Below are 20,230 nucleotides of genomic sequence, written 5' to 3' on the forward strand. Positions count from 1 at the left end.
CAGGGGTCTGTGGGAGACCCTTGGTTAATGCCCCCTGCTCCCGCCCCCGCCTCCCGCGATGGTTGGTGGGGCTGTTCCTTTCAGGAACAGCTTGTGTTGTTGTTCTTACACAGGTTATTTTGTGACTAGGTCATCTAGGAAGAAGGATGAAGTCTTCAAATAAAGTAAAGGGGAAAATGAGGTCCCTGGGCTCCCATCTCCCCGCCCAGAGGCGGCCCCCATCACGGCGATGCTCAGGGGTGTCCCGTATGTACAGAGACGGCTGTAGGCGGCTCTCTGTCCAGTTATTTAAACCACCCCCTCCTGAAAGACATCACAGCTGCAAACCAGGCTGCAGTGAACATCTGTGGCGATATTTCTGTACTAGAATCTCTGACTCTATGAGGCGCTCATTTTAAGTCTTGATCGACATTTACAGTAAGTAAATAGCAGATTCTCTTTCTGTTGGGTCAGCCTGAGCTCTGTAGTCTGAGGGGCAAATTGGCTGATCTGTGTGTCGAGTCTGTGTCCTCTAAGAGCTGACCCAGCTCTCGTCGGTCTCAGGAGGTGAGTCCCACGGGGTTGGCCTTGAAAGCAGTCTATTTAGGCTGCACTTGTTCGCTGCAACCCTTTTATTCTGACTCCTCGAGCCTGAGATCCGAGTCTTGTCATGGGGGCACCTGGAGGCTTGCTCACAGAGCTTTCCCTTCTTGGTACTTCCTCTGTTGATGCTGCCAGTGGGAACGTTCCCCAAAGTGAGAGCATGGTGTCCCGTGGCGTCTGATCACTTCCTGCTGTCCTTGTGTGCTTGAATCCGAATGAGGAGTGTAACTGCACGACGGGGTCTTGGGGTCTCCTCTAGTAGATGCTCGTTCACATACTAACTCCTGCGGGCTTTAGACAGGGCTGCCGCCTGGCCTGCGGGGCCTGGGTGCTCAGCCGACCCTGCCCACCAGGTCCTTCCCACGGGGATGGGCAGGGGTGCCAGAAGCAGTGGGCACAGGCCTGTGGATGCTGCCCGATGGACGGAAGGCCCAGCCCTCTGGAAACAGTTAATGCCTCTCCCAGCAAAGCAGGAGCCAAGGCCTGGCGCACACGGCCAAGGAGCGCATCCGCGAAGCTGGGCCAGACTCGGGACAGAGCTGCAGCTCTCAGGGCTCACCCGTTGATGCAGGAGCCACTCTTCCAGGGTAGGGTGTCAGAGGCGCTGGCCAGGAACGGGGACCAGGTGGATCCCTCCCCAGGCCCCCAGCACCCCCGACTGAGGGAGGCATGCACAGAGCTGAAGCCTGGTGAGACCCCAAGGCCCCAGGTGGGCGGTTCTGGAGACGGGGTGGCTGATGAAGCTGGGCCTCAGGAGCGTGTGGCCACGTCCGTCTTCAGAGTGATGAGGAGAAGCATGTATTTCAGTCCAGAGTGTGAGGTGTCTTCCTCGTGTCCGTCTGGGTGACGGCCTCAGGCACGGCCATGTGGACCGGCGGTGTGTTTTCACGGTGAGCATCTTTAGAGCGAAGCCCTGGACACAGACTCAGTGGCGCCTCACCGAGCGGGCACCGGTGTGCGTTATGTGCGGAGCAGGACTCCCTCCCGCCTGGGCCAGCCGGGACTCCTGCTCTGGGGGTGGGAGGACTGTTCCCGCAGGCTCCCAGCTCACGTGCCAGCCTGTCCGCTTGTCAGCCCGTCGCTGGGTGAGCCTCCCTGGACCTGCTGGCTGCAGGTGCCGCTGGCCGCAGGCCCTGGCACTGACTGTGTCGTCTCTGCTGGGCGTGGGGCGCTGGCCCGTCCAGGTCTGGACGTGCGTACGGAGGACAGAGGGCAAGGAGGCGGCCGTGCCTGCAGGCAGCCTGCCAGCCCCGCTCAGCCCCAGGCTGGCGCAGTGTCCGCCCCGCCCACGGGGACCCACTCAACTTCTGTCGGGACGTTTCAGACCGATCCCAACCGCCTCGTTCAAGGAGGTGGTGGGATCGGCCGTCTCCCTCTCTGAGAGTGGGGAGTGCTTTGGGGCTCATCTCACAGGAGGAGCTGGTTGGCCAGCCACCGCACACCTGTCTGTTTCCCTGACGCCTCCGCTCAGCCAGCACGTGTGACCACGTCCAGGAACGGGTAGCCTGCGCCCTGTCTCAGGCCCTCGAGCTGCAGCGGGGTGAGGCTCAGGCAGGCCCCTGCCCCAGCCTGCCCCACCCCGGGGAGGCCTGCCAGGGGTCCTGACGCGTGTCCTCTGCCAGGAGCCCCTCCATAGCCGTCAGTCAGGGCCCAGGCCAGCCGCCCAGGTCATTCCGGGACCAAAAGCCTGCTCGTCCTACAACAGAGAGGTGACCGGAATCCAGAAGAGAGCGTAGGTGGGAGCTCTCGCTGGAAGGAAGGCAGCAGCCCTGGTCTCCTCGGAAAGTGTCATCAGGGCACGTCCCTGGTGGTCTGGTGGCTGAGACTCTGCCCTCAGTGCAGGGGGCCCAGGTCTAGCCCTGGTCAGGGAACAGGATCCTGCATGTGGCAACTGAATGTTCTGCGTGCCACGTGGAAAACTGAAGATCCCATGTGCCACTGCGAAGCCCCAGAGCAGCCCAATAAATAAATCTTTTTTTTTAAGTTTCATCAGGAATGAACTGCTCACGGGATAGCAGCAGGAAGTAGGGGTTTCCTGGGGTTGTGGGCTCCGAGCTCACAGGCCTCTGTCAGAAGGCCCTGCCACAAGCCCTGGTGCCTTGCTCGATCGTGGCTTGTCAGCTGCGCGGCCAGAGGTGGTTGTTAGTGTTACAAGCAGCAGCACTGATGATCATCGTCTGTATTAATAACTATTTACATTGGTGTTTATGGGGCTCTGACATGCATCACCTCGTTCTCTCACAGTCAATTCCTTGGAGAAACCCGGCATTTATTTTCCTGGTGCAGCCATCCCTGTTATTAGTGTACTGAGGACGCGTTAGTTACCTACCAGAGAGTCTTCCTTGGAGAAACCCGGCGTTTATCACCCTGGGTTTCCTGGTGCAGCCATCCCTATTATCAGTGTACTGAGGACTCGTTAGTTACCTACCAGAGAGTCTTCCTTGGAGAAACCCGGCGTTTATCACCCTGGGTTTCCTGGTGCAGCCATCCCTATTATCAGTGTACTGAGGACGCGTTAGTTACCTACCAGAGAGTCCTCGGGCAGCTGCTTCTCCAGCATTCGCCTTCAATAGCAGCTGCACTTTTGCTGTTTTCAGTGTTGATTTTACCCCTCGTAATGAGCACCAAGAGGAAGGTTTTTTAATCTCCAAAATCATAGGATCTAGAGAGACGGGTAAGGAGAAGCCCCACCCCGGAGGAGGCTCTGCAGACGTGTATCAGAGGATACGCTGCAGGCTGCTCTCAGATCTACCCCGGGGAATGGTCACAGTGCAGACTCAGACTCAGTAGGTCCCAGTAGGGCCTGCGTGTCTGCGTTTCTAACGAGCTCCAGGTGTAGGACCTGCAGGGGAAGGCAGTCCTGGAGACAGACGTGCCCAATGACTTGTCATCCCCTGGGGTGCAGACCACGGAGTGTGTGTTTCTGCCGGGACTGTGTTGGGACAAGGGCTCACAGAGGCCCCACCTGCACCCCTGTACCTGCTGAGTGGGGGAGGCCCTCACAGCTTTTGGGGAGATGGGGTTGTGAACAGAAGTTATGTCAGTGACTTGGGGAACTCCAGGAGCTTTTCTGTTGAAGTTCTGGCCAGTGATCAGGGATTGCTTCTTGGTGGGATGATTGCTCAGTGGGGTGTCTGTATGTGTGTGTGTGTGTTTGTATGTGTATTTGTGCATTCACCGCTGGACGGTCAGTGATCAGTGTGCCTGTTGTGAAGCAGAGAATCTGCATGCAGCTCTGCGTGTCCTTGCCTGGGTGAGCGCAGGGCAGTCGTCTGAGGCTTGAAGGCTACAGAAGCCTGTGCACCACCGGGGAAGATGTGGTCAGAACGCAGGAGCCCGTGCTCGGCTGTGGTGAGCTGGAGGCCTCCCACGAGCAGCAGGAGCTAGCGCAGAGCCAGGTGTGGCCCGGGAGCCAGGTGGGGGCGGGAGGCGGCCTGGGGGTGACCATGGAGCTCACAGGCCTCCTTGTGCCGTGCTGGGGCTCACGCTCCAGGGCAGGTGGGCAGGGTCCTGCAAGGCCCAGGTGGAGAGTGTGTCCAGGTTTGAGGACCCTGCTGTCTGCCATCACAACGTTGCTGAGCCCCGAGCAGCACAGACTGTGTGTAGACGGATGGTGGGTTATCAGTAAAATTATGGATGTCGAAATGTCAAATTCAATATAACTGTTTTATGTCCCTAAGTACTCTTCGTTTGATTTTTTCCAACCATTCACAAATGTGAAAACCGTTCTCAGCTGGCAGACTGCACGCAGGCACAAGGTGGGGAGGGGGTGGAGTCTGGCGTTTGCAAACCCTTGGCTTCAGACAGCAGCCCAGCGGACAGTGCTTTCACCATGAAATGGACAACTGAAATAAGATGGCTTGGCACAACGTCCAGCACATTACATATAGTGAAATGCTGAATTAAATGGAGAAGGCAATGGCAGCCCACTCCGGTACTCTTACCTGGAAAATCCCATGGACGGAGGAGCCTGGTAGGCTGCAGTCCATGGGGTCGTGAAGAATTGGACACGACTGAGAGACTTCACTTTCACTTTTCACTTTCATGCATTGGAGAAGGAAATGAAAACCCACTCCAGTGTTCTTGCCTGGAGAATCCCAGGGACAGGGGAGCCTGATGGGCTGCTGTCTATGGGGTCCCACATGACTGAAGCGACTCAGCAGCAGCAGCAGCTGAATTAAATGGGAAAGATTGGGATTGTTCATATCAGGGACACAGAAAACCCACTGAAGCTATTCTGTTTGCAAAGCATGTTAAAATGAATTGATTTCAAACAGCGAAAAGATGCTTTTGTTGCTTGTGAGATACCTCTTTAACAAGTCGTCGTTAAGCCCTTCCCTGCGTGCCTCACAGGACAGCATGCCTCGAGGCTCGTGAGGGCCGCCTTGTCACAGGCTCTTTCGTTGCAGTTCCCTGGTGTCTGACCCTCATGCAGCCCTTGTGAGCACTTACGACAGATGATGGCCCCAGGTGCTGGGGCAGGGCTGTGCCACGGAGCCAGGGTCCCCAGCCCTCAGTGACAGCACCACCCAGGGGAGGGCCAGGGCTCAGGGTCGCCAGCCCTCAGGGGCGGCACCGCCCCGGGGAGGGCCAGGGCTCAGGGTCCCCTGCCCTCAGGGGCGGCACCGCCCAGGGGAGGGCCAGGGCTCAGGGTCCCCAGCCCTCAGGGGCGGCACCGCCCCGGGGAGGGCCAGGGCTCAGGGTCCCCTGCCCTCAGGGGCGGCACCGCCCAGGGGAGGGCCAGGGCTCAGGGTCCCCAGCCCTCAGGGACGGCACTGCCCCGGGGAGGGCCAGGGCTCATGTGCAGACTCTCCTCTCAAAGATACTGCTTTTGTTTCCACGTCCCCAAGCAGGTGGTCATTTGGGAAATGTATTTTGAAATTTGATTTTAAGTCAGTCGGAACGTGAAACTTTTTGGGGAAGGAGCCACTGATGGGTTCTCAGTTGCCCACAGATGACCATTTCCCGGTCTCCAAGTGTGCTCCTCCCCCATGCCGCGGCGCCCATAGCTGTGTCTTCACATCCGTGACTGTAGCTCTACGCTGTAGGCTCGTTTGTACCTGTCTGCTTAGGTTCTACATCACAAGCAATGCCATGTGTCTGTCCTGGATTTACTTTCCTCAGTATGAACTGTCTAGGTCCGTCTGTGTTGCTGCAAATGGCACTATTTTGTTCTTTTTTGGCTAAGTAATATTCCTTTGTACCACATCTTTATCCTTTCATCTGCCGAGGGACATCTAGGTGGCTTCCATGTCCTGGCTGTTGTAAATTGCGCTGCAGTGAACGTAGGGGTGCGTGTCTTTCTGAATTATAGGGCTTCCGTGATAGCTCAGCTGGTAAAGAATCTGCCTGCAGTGCAGGAGACCCCGGTGCGCTCCCTGGGTTGGGAAGATCCCCTGGAGAAGGGAGAGTACCGGCTCCAGTGTTCTTGGGCTTCCCTTGTGGCTCAGCTGGTAAGGAATTACGGTCCTACAGATACATGCCCAGGAGTGGGGTTGCCAGATCACACGGTAGCTCTGTTTCTAGACTTCGAGGGGCTCTCCAGACTGTCCACAGTGGCTGTCCCTGCCACTGCCTCTTGTGTCTCGCTTCCGCAGACGTGCAGTGACTGTCATTGCGGGGGAGACATCTCCGTTTCTGCCCCGGTCTCAGGAGGACCAGGTGTGGGACCAGCCGGGTCTGCACCGCTGAGGAGCACGGGCTGCGGCAATGGTCCACACTGCCTGCTCTGTGGCCCGTCAGACCTGAGCCCGTGGTGTGGAGCGGGGGGAGAGGTGGCCTCTACACATGCCTGCGGCCGGAGAGGCTTGGGCGGGCAAGGCTGTGCCTCAGCCAGCGCTGGTTGTCACGTGCCTCTTTCAACCCGAGTTTGAGTTTAGCTTCTGTTTGAAGATAAATGCGAAGACCAGAGACGCCTAGGGGCCTTTTCACAGCAGGGCCAAGGCAGCCCTGACCACTCCCCTCCTCCCGGGACGGGCTGGAGGGGAGACGGGGTGGGGTTCTGTGTCGCGTTGAGGGCCCCCTACCCGCCCCGCCAGCCCTCCGACTGCCGGGGGCACATTCTATGGACTCACCTTCCTGGCAGCCCCCTGGTGGTCGCTCCCCGTCCAGACGCCCCTCGGCCACACCCCCTCCTCAGGAATGTGAGCCTTGGACGCTCGGTCCCTGAGCAGACGCTGTTCCTAACTGGTCCCTCTCTTCAGGTATCTGCACCGCCAGCCTGGGGGCTGTGACCTTGAGGTGACCCCGAGGTACCTGTCAAGTAGCTGCTGCTTTGATGTGTGTCCGGTGGCCGCTGTAGGAAGCCCCGTCCGCCCCGAGTCCTCTCGGTCCCAGCACCAAAAGGCAGCTTCTCTGCCCTTAGACCCCTGCCCGCGTGCACCCCGACCTCCCTTCTGAGCGCAGCCCCGCGTTGAAAGCCGTCTTGTCTGTTCCTCGTCTTGTCTGTTCCTCGCTGGCTGGGTGTGAGCACCGCTAGGCGCGTGAGCTGTGTGGCGGCCTCGAGTCTAGCGTCGGGCACCGTCCGGGGGCTGGAGGCGGAGGCGGGGGCCCGGCTGCCCACACCCCACGCGCCCGGCTGGCAGGCCGGCTCTGAGGCCCTGTCTCCCGCAGGCTGGACTGGAGCGGCCTCGGCGCTTCGTTGTGGCGGAGCCGGCACCTGGGGCTGCGTGCCGACGGCCAGAACTTCAAGCTGGAGAACTCGGCCTTCTGGATCTTCGGGGGCTCCGTCCACTACTTCCGGGTGCCCCGGGCCTACTGGAGGGACCGGCTCCTGAAGCTGCGGGCCTGCGGCCTCAACACGCTGACCACGTGAGCGCCGCCCCGCGCCCTGCGCCTCTCAGCTGGCCCGGCTTCGGGCCGCGGGTCTAAGGGGAAGGAGCCCGGCCCTCGTGGGTACAGGAGAGGAGCCCGGCTTCCCGCGGGCCTCTAAGGGGGAGCAGCCCAGCACCCCCGGGGGTCTAAGGAAGGAGCCCCCCTTGCCGGGGTGTGTGTGGACTTTCCCAGCACACCTGTCTCCATATCGCTTTCTGGAACCGTCTTCAGAAGCTGGGGCTTCCATCCTGGAACAAGCGCAGGGTCAGCACGCGGTGGCCACTGGCCTCTGTGCTGATCGGGGAATCAGTTACCACGTGTGCTCGGTTGGGAAAAAAATCTTGATCATTTTGTGGATGTCTTTTTCAGCATTTCCAACAGATATGTGGACCCAAGTCTATGAAACCAAGTGCATGATCAGGCTGGGTTATGAAAACTTCAGGCAAAAATGTGTGATTACAAGTCAAGGACGTGGGTTTTCTTGGTAGTTTATGAACCGATTTTGAAATCAGTTCTAAGGACAGTTACGGGGTGTTCTGAGCCATGACATCATAGTTGAACAAAGTATGTGATTTTCCAGGAAGGTTACCTAGCGGCATCCATTTATTTCTGGTCCTGGGGGCACATGCTCCTGTTACAGGGCTCCTGATGGGCTGAGCATTTTGCTTTTTAAGAGCAGGAGAGTCTGAGCTCTTGAGTCTGAGGTGGAAGCAGGAAGCCACCTGTTCACCTTTGCAATCAGGGGCCTTCCCCCAGAGGCTGCTGTGGGTGGCATCCAGGAGAGGGGCAGCGGAGACTCAGAGGCAGCCCCTTAAGGAACTTACATTTCCTGATACTCTCTTCAGGGTAAGAACCTCCGTCTGTGACAGAGTTTGGGACTCTGAGTACTGCATTAGAGTGGTGCTGATGAGTAGGACTCCTTTTTACCCTACTTTTGTTGCCGACCAGGGTTCTAGGACTCTAATCAGTAGGCACTGACCAGAGGCCAGAGGAGGGTCGCAGGAGAGGGTGTACCTGGGGGGAGCAAGAGCAGAAACGGGGGCTCCTCCCGGGGGTGGGGATGTCCGGGGGGCTGGCGTGGGGACGAGGTGGTCCGCCACTTGGTGATGCTGCGTGGAGGGGTGCTGCATGGACCCTGCTTTTGCCCCCGCACCTGGGAAATGGCAGCTGGGTTCTGGGTCTTCCTGTGTCTTGGCTGCACTTTGCCCCACGTGTGTGCGGTTGTTTGGTCTCTTATAGTTACTCTGTATTTTGTTGCTGTATTTTGTGTTTGTCCAGGCGCAGGCACCTCGGCAAGGGTTCCAGGTCTTAGCCTGCCTCACTTTTAACTGCTTTGCCCATAAAGTTACTTCTTTCTCTGGTGAAGATACAGGATGATGGAGAAGGGGGAGGGAGGGATGCCCCCCATCTCCTGGCCCTCTGCCCTTCTCCGGGGGGCAGCGTTGGGGGGAGGGCTTGCCCTGCTTCTGCAAGCTCCCCGGTCTCTCCAGTTTTTCTCCATTCCAGCCCTGACGCTGCTTAGACGGCATACCTGAGAAATCCATCTTCAGCCGTCATGAGGGTTTTAGGGACGGAGGTGCTGGTCTGGGAGACAGAGTGGAGAACCACTGGGGGCCTCACGCCTGTCACCCTCTTCCCTGCCACAGCTACGTCCCATGGAACCTCCACGAGCCGGAGAGAGGCACATTCGACTTCTCTGGGAACCTGGACCTGGAGTAGGTTCTGTGACCCAGCTGGGGTGGGGCTGGGGGTCTGAGGGGCGGGGACCCATGGGCCATCTGGGCAGAGGGGGCCGCGGGGGGAGCCTGTGCTGGCCCCACGCCCTCCATCACGACCCCGCCACCCCCAGGCCGGGCCTGTCCCCCAAGCACAGTCCTGCAGTCCCTCCCCAGAGTGGCCGCGCTGACATCCCAGGCTGGGGCCCCGGCGGTGACCCCGGGGGGGTGGGGGAGGGCGTCTCTGCTCTGCAGGGGGCGTCCTGCCCTCAGCATCCCCAGCCCCCCAGGGAGGGCTGGGCAGGTGAGGGTAGGGGCCCCTGGGCCTTGTTCCCCCCGGCTCCGAGTCCTGAGAGTGGGTTACTCCAACCCCCCAGGGCCTTCATCCTGCTGGCAGCAGAGGTGGGGCTGTGGGTGATCCTGCGTCCAGGCCCCTACATCTGCAGCGAGGTGGACCTCGGGGGCCTGCCCAGGTGAGCGGGGCTGGGCCTCGGCTGTGGCTGGGGGTGCCCTGTGCGCTCGTGTGAGTGCTGAGCACCCCGTGGGCTGATGCTGCTGCCTACATGAACGTTTCACCCTGTGCTGAGGCTCTTTTTCAGAATAAGTGGCCCCCAAAGGGCAGCCTCGTCAGTGACGTCACAGTTGCTGTCCTCGTCAGATTCCATGTGGCTCTGTGCCGCAGGCGCGGGCGGCCGTTCTCAGGTGCCAGGCCCTGCTGTGGGGCTCGGCCTCGGTCCGGTCCCGCCCGCTCCAGACGAGCCTCACTTTCTGAAAAATGGAAGAAGTCAAACCCACCCTCCTGTTCCTTAGGTGTGCTACGAAGCATTTGTTTTTAAGGGCAAGCATTTTGATAACGTAGAGGAGAAACACGCAGTTTTAGTTTTATCTTTTGCCTTCAGATCTCAGGCCCTGATGAGCTGTCTTGGGATGGGGTCTCCAGAGAAGTCAGAACCGTGCCTGTGGTTGGCTCAGGAGTCGGGCAGGATTACTTGGAGCCAGGGCCAGCCCTGGTCCCAGGTGTTACTACCACTAGTAACATTCCAGCAGAAGGGTTTCCTGTTGACAGGGTCCATGCCTGTCAATCCTGGGGGCTGAGAGAAGGGGTCTGGCTGCTAGTCTGTTCTAGCTGCTAGCTCCCTCTCCCGGGTCCGCCCCCCAGAGGGTAGCGGGCTGGTCCCATGTGCCGCCTTCTGCTGTGCAAAGGCCTCACTCTCATCTCCAGGGCAACCAGGCCCGCCCCACTGCCCAGACCCCTTCTGTCGCTGGGCCTTCAGCTCGGCGAGGGGCCCTGAGGCTCACACAGCCAGAGCAGCCTTGTCCCTCCTCCCCGCGGCTTAGAAACCCTGTGTCAGCGGTGCCCAGTTAAGTCTGAGCTCTGAAGCCCTCAGGCCGCCCTGCACCCCCGCTCAGGTCCTAGGCGGGCATTCTCAGGAGGTAGAGCTGACCGTGCTGCTAACAGACGGAGTCCTAGCGGGGACCAGAGACCAGAGCTTTCCCTGTGACGGACGCGGGCGTCGGGCCCCAGGGGGCCGTCTCTCCACGGTCACCCAGTGACCTGACCCAGTGATGGCTTTCTCAGCCTGTTCAGTTCTTCTGGACCAGGATGCGAGAAGCACTGGGGCCTTCTGCAGGAAAACATAAACGTTCCTCAGAATCTGTATGAGAAGGAAAACACCTTGGCTGCGGTTCTGGAAGTGGTGCTCCGTGCTTACCTGTGGGGTGAACACCACGGGCAGGCCAGGGCAGGGTTAGCCTTCTTTGTCTCCAGCTCCTCCTCCCTCTCCCCTCTCCCATCCCCCCCACCCTTCCCCCACTCCCCCACACTTTCCCCTCCCGCTGCTCCCCCTCCCCCACCCTTCCCCCTTCGGCCCAGGGGCAGGGTTAACCTTGTCTCCAGGGTCCCCCCCCTCCCTCCCCCTCCTCCCTCCCCCAACCCATCCCCCCTTCCCCCTCCCCCCACACCCCAGGTGGAGCTCTGGATGCTGAGGAGCCTGTTCAGATGGGGAGCAGCTGGACCAGAGAGAGGAGACCAGACCCCTTCTCTTGGCCCCCAGGATTGCTTTTTCTGCTGATAGCAGAAGGTGACCCCTGTGTCCTCCAGTCCTAGTGATCCCTGACCCCTTTCTCTTCGTCCCTCTTTGATGAGATGTTGTGTAAAGTCTTGAGACATGGGCCTTGGCTTCAATGAAAGCTTTGGTCCCTCTGACTGGCAGCCAGACACCTGGCCATGACTCAGAACTAGAATGGCCAGTGGTGCTGGGTCCTCGGGGAGAAAGCAGGTTCTGGCCCGCGCCAGCGTCTGCCCTGCGTCCTGACTGGCCTCCAGGGTCACCCCTGGGCTCCCTGAAGCTGCTTCCTTTCAGCCATCATCCTGCTCAGAGCAAACCCCCAGATGGTGAAACTAATCACCCTCCCCTTTTCATTCAAGCTGGTTACTCCGAGACCCTGACATGAGGCTGAGAACAACGTACAAGGGCTTCACGGAGGCAGTGGACCTTTATTTTGACCACCTGATGCTCAGGGTGGTGCCGCTCCAGGTAAAAGAGCAGACTGGGCTTGTCCTCCGCGCCCCGCACCGGTGCCGCAGCCCAGTCAGGCTCTCAGCTCACGGCGCTTCCCGCGGCCGCCACCCTCCTCAGCGGCGGCCTGCCTGGTGCCGCGCTGCCGGGGCCTATGCTCCGAAGGCCGGCGCGGTGCGGGCGGGCGCGGGGCTGCGGCGCCGGGTGCTGGGGGACGGCTCGTCCGTCCCGTCCCGCAGTGCAGGGCCCAGCTCCGCTGGAGAGGCGCCCCTGGGACAGCCCCTCGCCTGTGAAGAGGGGGCCTTCTCCTTATAGTCTCCACTGATGGCGTCTCGAGTCCATCCCTCGGCTCCCAAAGGGCGCTGCACGGTGCGGGCTTATCATTCAAAACGGACGTCTTAAAATGCATTTGGGCCAGAAAGTGTCTTAATGTGGCATCTAATAATTGGAACCAATGAAAAAGCAGGAATGCAAATAAACTCTTGCTTCTGTAAAAGCAAGAAGTGTGACACTGAGAAATAAGCACAGTTAAAAAATTAGTTCATTGATAAAAACGGCTGTGAGTCAGTGGTTTGGGATATTCACAGCACATAGATCAAAGGAACTGCGGGTCCTATGTAGGGCGGGCAAGTTAAACACAGGAGACCCCCGTTACATGTGAACTTCAGATAAACAAGAAATACATTTTTTAAGTATACATATGTCCTGAATATTGCATGGGGCAGTTACATTAAAAAATTCATTGCTTATTTAAAAATTATTTGTTGTAAGTTCAAGCATTATAACTGGATGTCTTGTATTTTTACTTACTAAATCTGGCAGCCTCAGTCATGAAAGAAGCAAGAAGCTAGGAAAATTCTTAGTCTAGATTTTTGCAAGGAAGATGGGCTTGCCAAGACGATTCAGTAAGCTGTCGTAGGCTGGGCAGCAGAGGTGGGGGTGGGGCTGAGGGCCGGTGGCTGTGCTGGGATGTGACCCAGAATCCTTCTTAAGCACAGAAAGGTCATACCTAATCCAGGACAGTTTTTTCTGGGTGCTGTGCTTAGGCGCTTAGTCGTGTCCGACTCTTTGTGACACCATGGACAGTTGCCCCCCAGGCTCCTCTGTCCATGGGGATTCTCTAGGCAAGAATACTTGCCGGGAGCCAGCGAGAGGCACTCCACTCATGACAAAGGTCATGAGGAAGGAGGCTCGGCATATGCAAAGGCGGGATCGAGCCTCAGGAGACCCCCTGGATATTCTTGAGCATCTACCCCCCAAAAAACAGAGTCTGCCTACTTTATTGCTTTGTGCTCTCACCTCTGACTTTACCGGGGGCTGTCCCCCACCACCATCTTGCTCTCTCTGACAAAGAGTTAACTTACAGCTCCAATTAATAAAGTTCCTGGGCATTAGGAGTGTTTAAATCTAAATCCCTCAGATGGCTCTCTAACTCACCTGACAAGTTTACCCGGACTCCTACAGCTATGCATACGATTGTTTACAGTCTCCCAGCCTCGAGAGGCACGGGAAGCTTAAGATATTCAAATAGCTTAGAGCCTCTCAGAGAGTTAGAAACTGTCAGAATAAACTAGTAAAGGATTTCATTGATGAGCCAGTGCTTGTTGCCAAGTTTCCACATCCCCTGTATTGTATCCTTGAATGTGTATTAATTAATATAGTTGGTATGTAGAAAAAATAAGTAGTGGCCTTGGTGCTAGCAACTTTAGACCCTTAAGGTAATAAATTCTTTCCTTTGTTGTAAACCCACTGCACATCTGCCCTATAGGAATGCAATTTTATCTAACACCTTCGGAAGATGGCGCCAAACCTTAGAATAATTACTCTTAGAGAAAATAAGTCTTATGGTTGACAAACCTTTGTCAAGAGTCATAAAATGTTAATCAGCCTTCTGGCCAGAAGTTGATGTAAATCACCTAAACCATTTGTATACGATAAATTTGCAGGAAAGAAACCCTAGTTTTTGATAAGGATCAAAGACTGCTGACTTTGCATCCCCTATTATCCTCTATGTGTAACTTAGGGTATAAAAACCCCTGTTGAACATAAAGCTACAGGCCTTGCTCACCAAAGCTTGGTCTCCCCATGTCATTCTTTCTTCTCAATTTCCAGCTGAGTCTCCATCTGGAGCGGGGAGGTCCTCTGCGACCATTTATTTGCCTGGGCTTCTAAGACCCACTCGAGAAGGTGTCTAAGGTAGGGCACCTTCCGCTATTCGAGAGGGCGCCTGCGGCCTCCGTGGTCAGAGCTAACCTGGTGTCACAGGTTATATTGATTTTCCGCGTAACCAAGCTACTCAGCCTCTTTTCTCCACTGAATTTTCCTACTGAGCTATCCTCATTCTATTACTCTTTATATCTTTGATGAATATTTAAATAGTCGCCAGCGCCGTCTCCCCTTGGAATACCCTGGATCAGCCGGGGCTGGACCTCGGCCAATACTGGAGTGGGTTGCCATGCCCTCCTCCATGGGGTACAGATATCTGTTTGGGTCCGCTTTCACTTCCTTTGGATATACACCCAGAAGTGGTTTTGCTGGGTCACATGGTTTTTCTGTGTTTAAGGTTTTGAGGAAAAGTTAAGTGTTCCACAACACACCATTTTACATCCTCATGGACAATGCACAGAATTCTGATTTCTTGACACCCTGGCCCACAGTTGCTGTTTTCTGTCTGTTTCATAAAAGCCATCCTAATGGATGTAAAGTGGTATCTCACTGTGGTTTTGATTTGAATTACTTAATAATTAGTGATGTGGAGTATTTTTTCATGTCCTTACTGTCCATGTATATATCTTCCTTGGAGAAATGTTTATTCCAATTCTTTGCCCATTTGTTAGTTGGTCTGTGTGTTTTTGTGGTTGTAGGAGTTCTTTCTTCAGTGTCTATCAGTATCTTATCAAATGTATGTCTTGTAAATATCTTCTCCCGCTCTGAGGGTGTTCACTCTGAGGGTGTTCGTAAGTCCAGTGCGTCTCGTTTTTCCCTGTGGTGCCTGTGCTTCAGGTAAATCGTTGCAAACTCCAATTTCACGACGCTTCTCCCCTGTGGCGCCTTCTTCGAGTTTCATGGTGTTGCTCTCCCATTCCGGTTTATGGTCTCCTCTGAGTTAAGCATTTCAGCTGGTGTGCATAACGTAAGGCTCCAGCTTTGTTTTCGGCATGTGCATATCCAGTTTTCTTGCCATCATTTGTTGAGAAAAATGACTGTCCTTTCCCCATTGAATAGGTTTTGCCAGCCTTGGAGAAAATCCTTTGACCATACGTGTGAGTTTATTTCTGGGCTCTCTATTCTACTCCATTGGTCTGTATATTTGTCTTGAGGCCAGGACCACACGTTTTGATTACCGTAGCTGTGTGGTAAGTTTTGAAGTCAGAAAGTGTGAGACCTCTAACTTTGTTCTTTTTTTCCAGCGTTGTTTTGAGTATTTAGAGTCTCTTGAGATTCCATGTGGATTTTACGATGCCTTTTTCTGTTTGTTTTAAAACACTGGCATTTTGACAAGGATTGCATTGACTGTGTAGGTTACTTTGAGTAGTAGTGACATCTTAATAATAGTAAATCTTTCAGTCTATGAACACAGGGTACCTTTCCATTATTGGCATCTTCTTTCTTTTGCCAACACTTTGTAGGTTTCAGTGTATAAGATTTACCTCCTTGATTAAATTTATTGCTAAATATTTAAATCTTCATGATGCTATTGTATGTAGAAGTTTTCACTGATAGTGCATAGAAACCATTGAATTCTTTGTGCATTGGCTTCATATCCTGCGGATTTGCTGTTTTGGTCACTAGAACTAACAGGTTTGTATCTGTATGTAATCTTCATGGTTTTCTACTCATAAGATCATATTGTGTGGAAACAAGAGATAATTTTGCATCTTCCTTTCCAACTTGGATGACTTATTTCACTCTTTTTTTCCTAATTGCTCTAGCTAACACTCTCTATACCTTGTTGAATAGAAGTGATAAAGGCAGGAATCTTGTCTCTGGTAAAGGCAGGAATCTTGTCTCAATCTTAATCTCAGAGGAAAAGGTTTCAGTGAGTATGAGGCTGGCTGTGGGCTGTTCACATTATAGCCTTTTTAAAGGTGAGATAGTTTCCTTATATTAGTAATTTGTTGAGTATTTTTATTATGAAATCATGCTGAATTTTTGAAATGCTTTTTTACAACATCATTTGAGGTAATTGTGTTTTGTTTTTTTTTTTAACCTTCATTTCATTAATGTGGTATAACATTGATTTTATTGAATCGTCCTTATATTCAGGAATAAACTCCACATTTTCATGGTGTATAATCTTTTTAGTATGCTGCTGAATTTGATTTTTTTAGTATTATGCTTAAGATTTTTGCATCAATATTCATGAGGGATATTGGTCTGTAGTTTTCTTTCCCTGTTAACTCTTCTGGCTTTGGTAATACTGGCCTCATAGAGTAAATTTGGAAGTGTTCCCTTTTTTCAAACTGTTTAGAATTTGAGAAAGATTGGTGTAAATTTCCTCACTAGTTGTAAATCTGTTCAGATGTTTCTTTTTTCACAATTCAGTCTTGGCCTGTTGTGTGTTTCTACTTGAGTCTTTTCTTACTGTAACTAAAGGTTTGTCAATCTTATTAATCTTTTCAGAGAACCAAGAAAAGATTGGTTGCTTTTTCCCTATTGTTTTTCTAATCTTCTCTTTTCCCCCTGCTCATATTTCTTATTTCCTTCCTTCTGTTCCCTTTGAGTTTAGTTTCTTCTTTTCCAGTTGCTTAAGACGAAAAGTTAGGTTATTGACTTGAGATCTTTCTTCTATTTTAAAGTGTTTATAGTGCCTCCACTGTATCCCACAAGTTTGTATGTTGTGTTTTTATTTTAATTTGTCTCAAGATATTCTCTAGGTTTCCTGAGATTTCTTCGAGTCACTGATTAACACTGATTAAACCGCTCACAGTCTTGTGACTTTTCCAGTTCCTTTTTGTTGTTGGGTTCTACTTTCATCTTTTCTGTAATGGAAATGATACTTTATATGATTTCAGCCTTAAATTTTGTTAAAGCGTGCCGTATGGCCCGGCCTGCGGTTTGTCCTGGAGAGTGGTCCACGTGCATCCGAGGGCAGTGTGTTGTGCTGCTGGTGGGTGGGTGTTCTGTACACACAGGTCCGGTCTCACTTGTCTGCAGTGTTGTTCAAGTCTTCTGTGTCCTTTTTGATCTTCTGTCCGGTTATCCTACTGAAAATGGAGTATTGAAGTCGTGTACTGTTTTTATAGAGTTGCATTTCTCCCTTTAATTCTGCCAATATTTACTTTGGAGCTCTGTGTTTGGTGCATATATGTTTATAATTATTGCACCCTCTATTTTGACCCTTTTATTGTTGTGCAAATATGAATATCTATACACCTGTGTACACTAAATAATGTCTTTCTTTCTCCCTTCTAACAGTTTATGCCTTAAAGTCCGTGTTGCTTGTTACTATGGTCACCCCCGCTCTCTTCTGGTTACTATTTGCACAGAATATCTTTTTCCGTATTTTCTCTTTCAACCCATGTATGTCCACAGACCTAACATGAGCGTCTTGTAGACAGCCTATAGTTAGGTATTGCTTTTTTATGCATTCTGAAAATCTGTCTTTTGATTGGGGAGTTTAATACATTTATATTTAAAGTAATTACTGATAGGGATGCACTTACTTTTGTTGTTTTGTTATTTGTTTACTGTATGTCTTATAGCTTTTTTCTCCCTTATTTCCTTCATTACTGCCTTCCTCTGTATTTAGTTGATATTTTTTTTGCAGCAGATTTTACTAGTTGAATTTTTTAAGTAACAAGTTTTGATTCTTCTTATTTCCTTTTGTGTATATTCTACAGATATTTTGGTTACCATGGGGATTACATACACTGTCCTAAAGTTATGACATTCTATTTTATATTGATACTATCTTAATTTCGATCACATACAAAAACTCTACTTTTTACAGCTCCGTCCTCTTTATATTATTGCTATCACAAATTGTATTTTTATATATTGTGTAACAATTAATATAGACCCATAATTATTTTTATATACTTGTCTTTTAACTCCTGCAAAGAATAACAAATAGAGTTACAAACTAAAATTATATATTTGTTCACATATTTAACTTTCCCAGGGAAGTTTACATTCTCACCTGGCTTTGAGTTCTCATCTAGCATCCTTTCATTTCAACCTGAGGGACGCTGTGAAGCATTTCCTATAAGGCAAGTCTAGTGGTAATGCCGGAGAAGGCGATGGCACCCCACTCCAGTGCTCTCGCCTGGAAAATCCCATGGGTGGGGGAGCCTGGAGGGCTGCAGTCCATGGGGTCGATAGGAGTCAGACACGACTGAGCGACTTCCCTTTCACTTTTCACTTTCATGCATTAGAGAAGGAGATGGCAACCCACTCCAGTGTTGTTGCCTGGAGAATCCCAGGGATGGGGGAGCCTGGTGGGCTGCCGTCTATGGGGTCGATAGGAGTCAGACACGACTGAGCGACTTCCCTTTCACTTTTCACTTTCATGCATTGGAGAAGGCGATGGCACCCCACTCCAGTACTCTTACCTGGAAAATCCCATGGGTGGAGGAGCCTGGTAGGCTGCAGTCCATGGGGTCGATAGGAGTCAGACACGACTGAGCGACTTCCCTTTCACTTTTCACTTTCATGCATTGGAGAAGGAGATGGCAACCCACTCCAGTGTTCTTGCCTGGAGAATCCCAGGGATGGGGGAGCCTGGTGGGCTGCCGTCTATGGGGTTGCACAGAATCATACACGACTGAAGCGACTTAGCAGCAGCAGCAGTGGTAATGTATTCCTTCAGGTTTTATTTGTCTGACAATGTCTTAATTTCTCCATTATTTTTGAACGACAGTTTTGCCACATAGAGAAATCTCAGTTGCTAGTTTTTTTTCCTTCAGTACTTTGAATATAGTATCCTACTGGCTCTGTCCTGCAAGATTTCTGATGAGATATCCGCTGGTAATCTCACTGGGGATGGTTAGCAGACATTCGGTCCACACTCAAAGGTCCAAGCTATTTAGTGTGGGGCAAATAGGCTCATGGACATTTTGGGTAGAACTAGATTTCAAAGACCTTTTGGCATGAACTGAATGTCATATGAACCAAATGTCTTATGGATTGAATATCTTATGGATGTTTTGGACAGGACCAAATGTTCTGCAAAGTTGGGAATCCTTTGCACATGCCAAGTTGTGTTTCTCTTGATCCTTTCAAGAATCTCTGTCTTCTGACAGTTTGATAATACGTATTGCTGTGGGTCTCTGGTTTAATGTTACTTGGATCTCACTGAAGCTTGGATCTCTGCCCCTTTTTTCTCCTTTTGGACTTCCTGTAGTGAGTGTATTTGTCTGTTTACTGATTTGCATAAAGTCTCCTAGGACCTCTTCCCTTGTTTTTATTTTTTTTTTCTTTTTGTTTCTCAGACTCAATAATTCAACATGACCTGTCGTCCAGTTTGCACACTCTTTCTTCTGCCTGTTTGAATATGCAGTTGAACTCCTACGGTGAATTTTTCTGTTTAGACAATGTACTTTTCAGCTCCAGAATTTCTGTTTAGTTCTTTTTGAAATCATTTCTGTCTCTTTATTGATATTCTCACTTTGTCCATATGTCCTTGCCTTGATTTCTGTCCATGTTTTTCTTTAGCTCTTTGATCATATTTATGACAGTTGTTTTAAAATTCTTTGTCTTCTAAGTTCAGCGTGTGTGTTTCTTTAGAGACCATTTCTAGTTCCTTTAGACACTGTTTCTCTGGAGATTTATTTTGTTCTTTGACTGAGCTACGTTTTCCTGTTTCTTTGTATGCCTTATTTTGGAGGGTTAGAGTTAGGCATTTGTAAAGACGTCCCCTCTCCCAGCGTTTCAGTCTTCTGGAAAGACCTTTAGTGTTTAGTGGGCTCCTGAGCCTTGAGATCAGCCTGGGATGCAGGCTTGAGATCTTCTCAGGTATTTTCTTGGTATATATCCTGTCTGGTTTGTGTGTATAGTTTAAAAAAAAATTCCCCCAGCTGCTTTTACATGTTGATTTCTCCAAGAGTCTCACCCTGGACTCTTCTTGTGGCCTTAGATATTCTATCATATTCCTCTGCCTGTAATCCCTTGCTCCCAGGCATCCACGGGTCTGTAGTCCCCCTGAAATGTTTACAGGCTGTGACCCATCGCTGCCTTTTGCAGCTTCCAGCCTGAGGTCCAAACTGTACCAACGTGTTCTGTCTGATCTCCAAGTCAGATGAGACAGAAACTAGTTCTCTAGGGAGCCCACAAATAGCCCAGAACATTGCAAACAAGTTCCATCTCGCTCCTCCTGTCCTGACGGAGGGGGCTGGAACTCAGGCTGCGTCCTTCTGACTGCACCTTGCTACTCCAGGGAGTAGGTGGGACACAGGTGAGCAAAATCCTGGAATGTGCTACCGTTTTGAATGTGTCTTTTTCTTGACTGGATGTTCACTTGTTTGCTTAAACATTTGGCTTGTTTCCAGAGCTCCTATAAAGTTACTTTAGTCAGTGGTGCAGTTGTTTTTTTGTTATTTCCCTAGGGAGACAAAGGCCTGGCGCTTCCTTCTCCCTGTCTTACTGACGTCACTCAATTGT

At 52.0% G+C, this 20,230-nt stretch overlaps 1 protein-coding gene across 2 annotated transcripts in view; it reads left to right on the top strand.

Moving 5' to 3' along the window:
• The window catches only part of LOC109569945 (beta-galactosidase-1-like protein 2), a 40,081-nt gene that overhangs the window by 3,533 nt on the left and 16,318 nt on the right, over window positions 1-20,230 (top strand). The window contains exons 2-6 of one of the 2 annotated variants that reach the window (XM_070767559.1): window positions 6,786-6,833; window positions 7,195-7,392; window positions 9,042-9,110; window positions 9,488-9,583; window positions 11,539-11,647. In XM_070767559.1, the coding sequence (XP_070623660.1) occupies window positions 6,786-6,833; window positions 7,195-7,392; window positions 9,042-9,110; window positions 9,488-9,583; window positions 11,539-11,647 (520 nt within the window). The remainder of the gene's footprint in view (window positions 1-6,785; window positions 6,834-7,194; window positions 7,393-9,041; window positions 9,111-9,487; window positions 9,584-11,538; window positions 11,648-20,230) is intronic. The other variant, XM_019975751.2, reaches the window with a different exon arrangement.

Source organism: Bos indicus, chromosome 15 (assembly GCF_029378745.1).
Source record: "Bos indicus isolate NIAB-ARS_2022 breed Sahiwal x Tharparkar chromosome 15, NIAB-ARS_B.indTharparkar_mat_pri_1.0, whole genome shotgun sequence".
Lineage (NCBI taxonomy): Eukaryota > Metazoa > Chordata > Mammalia > Artiodactyla > Bovidae > Bos > Bos indicus.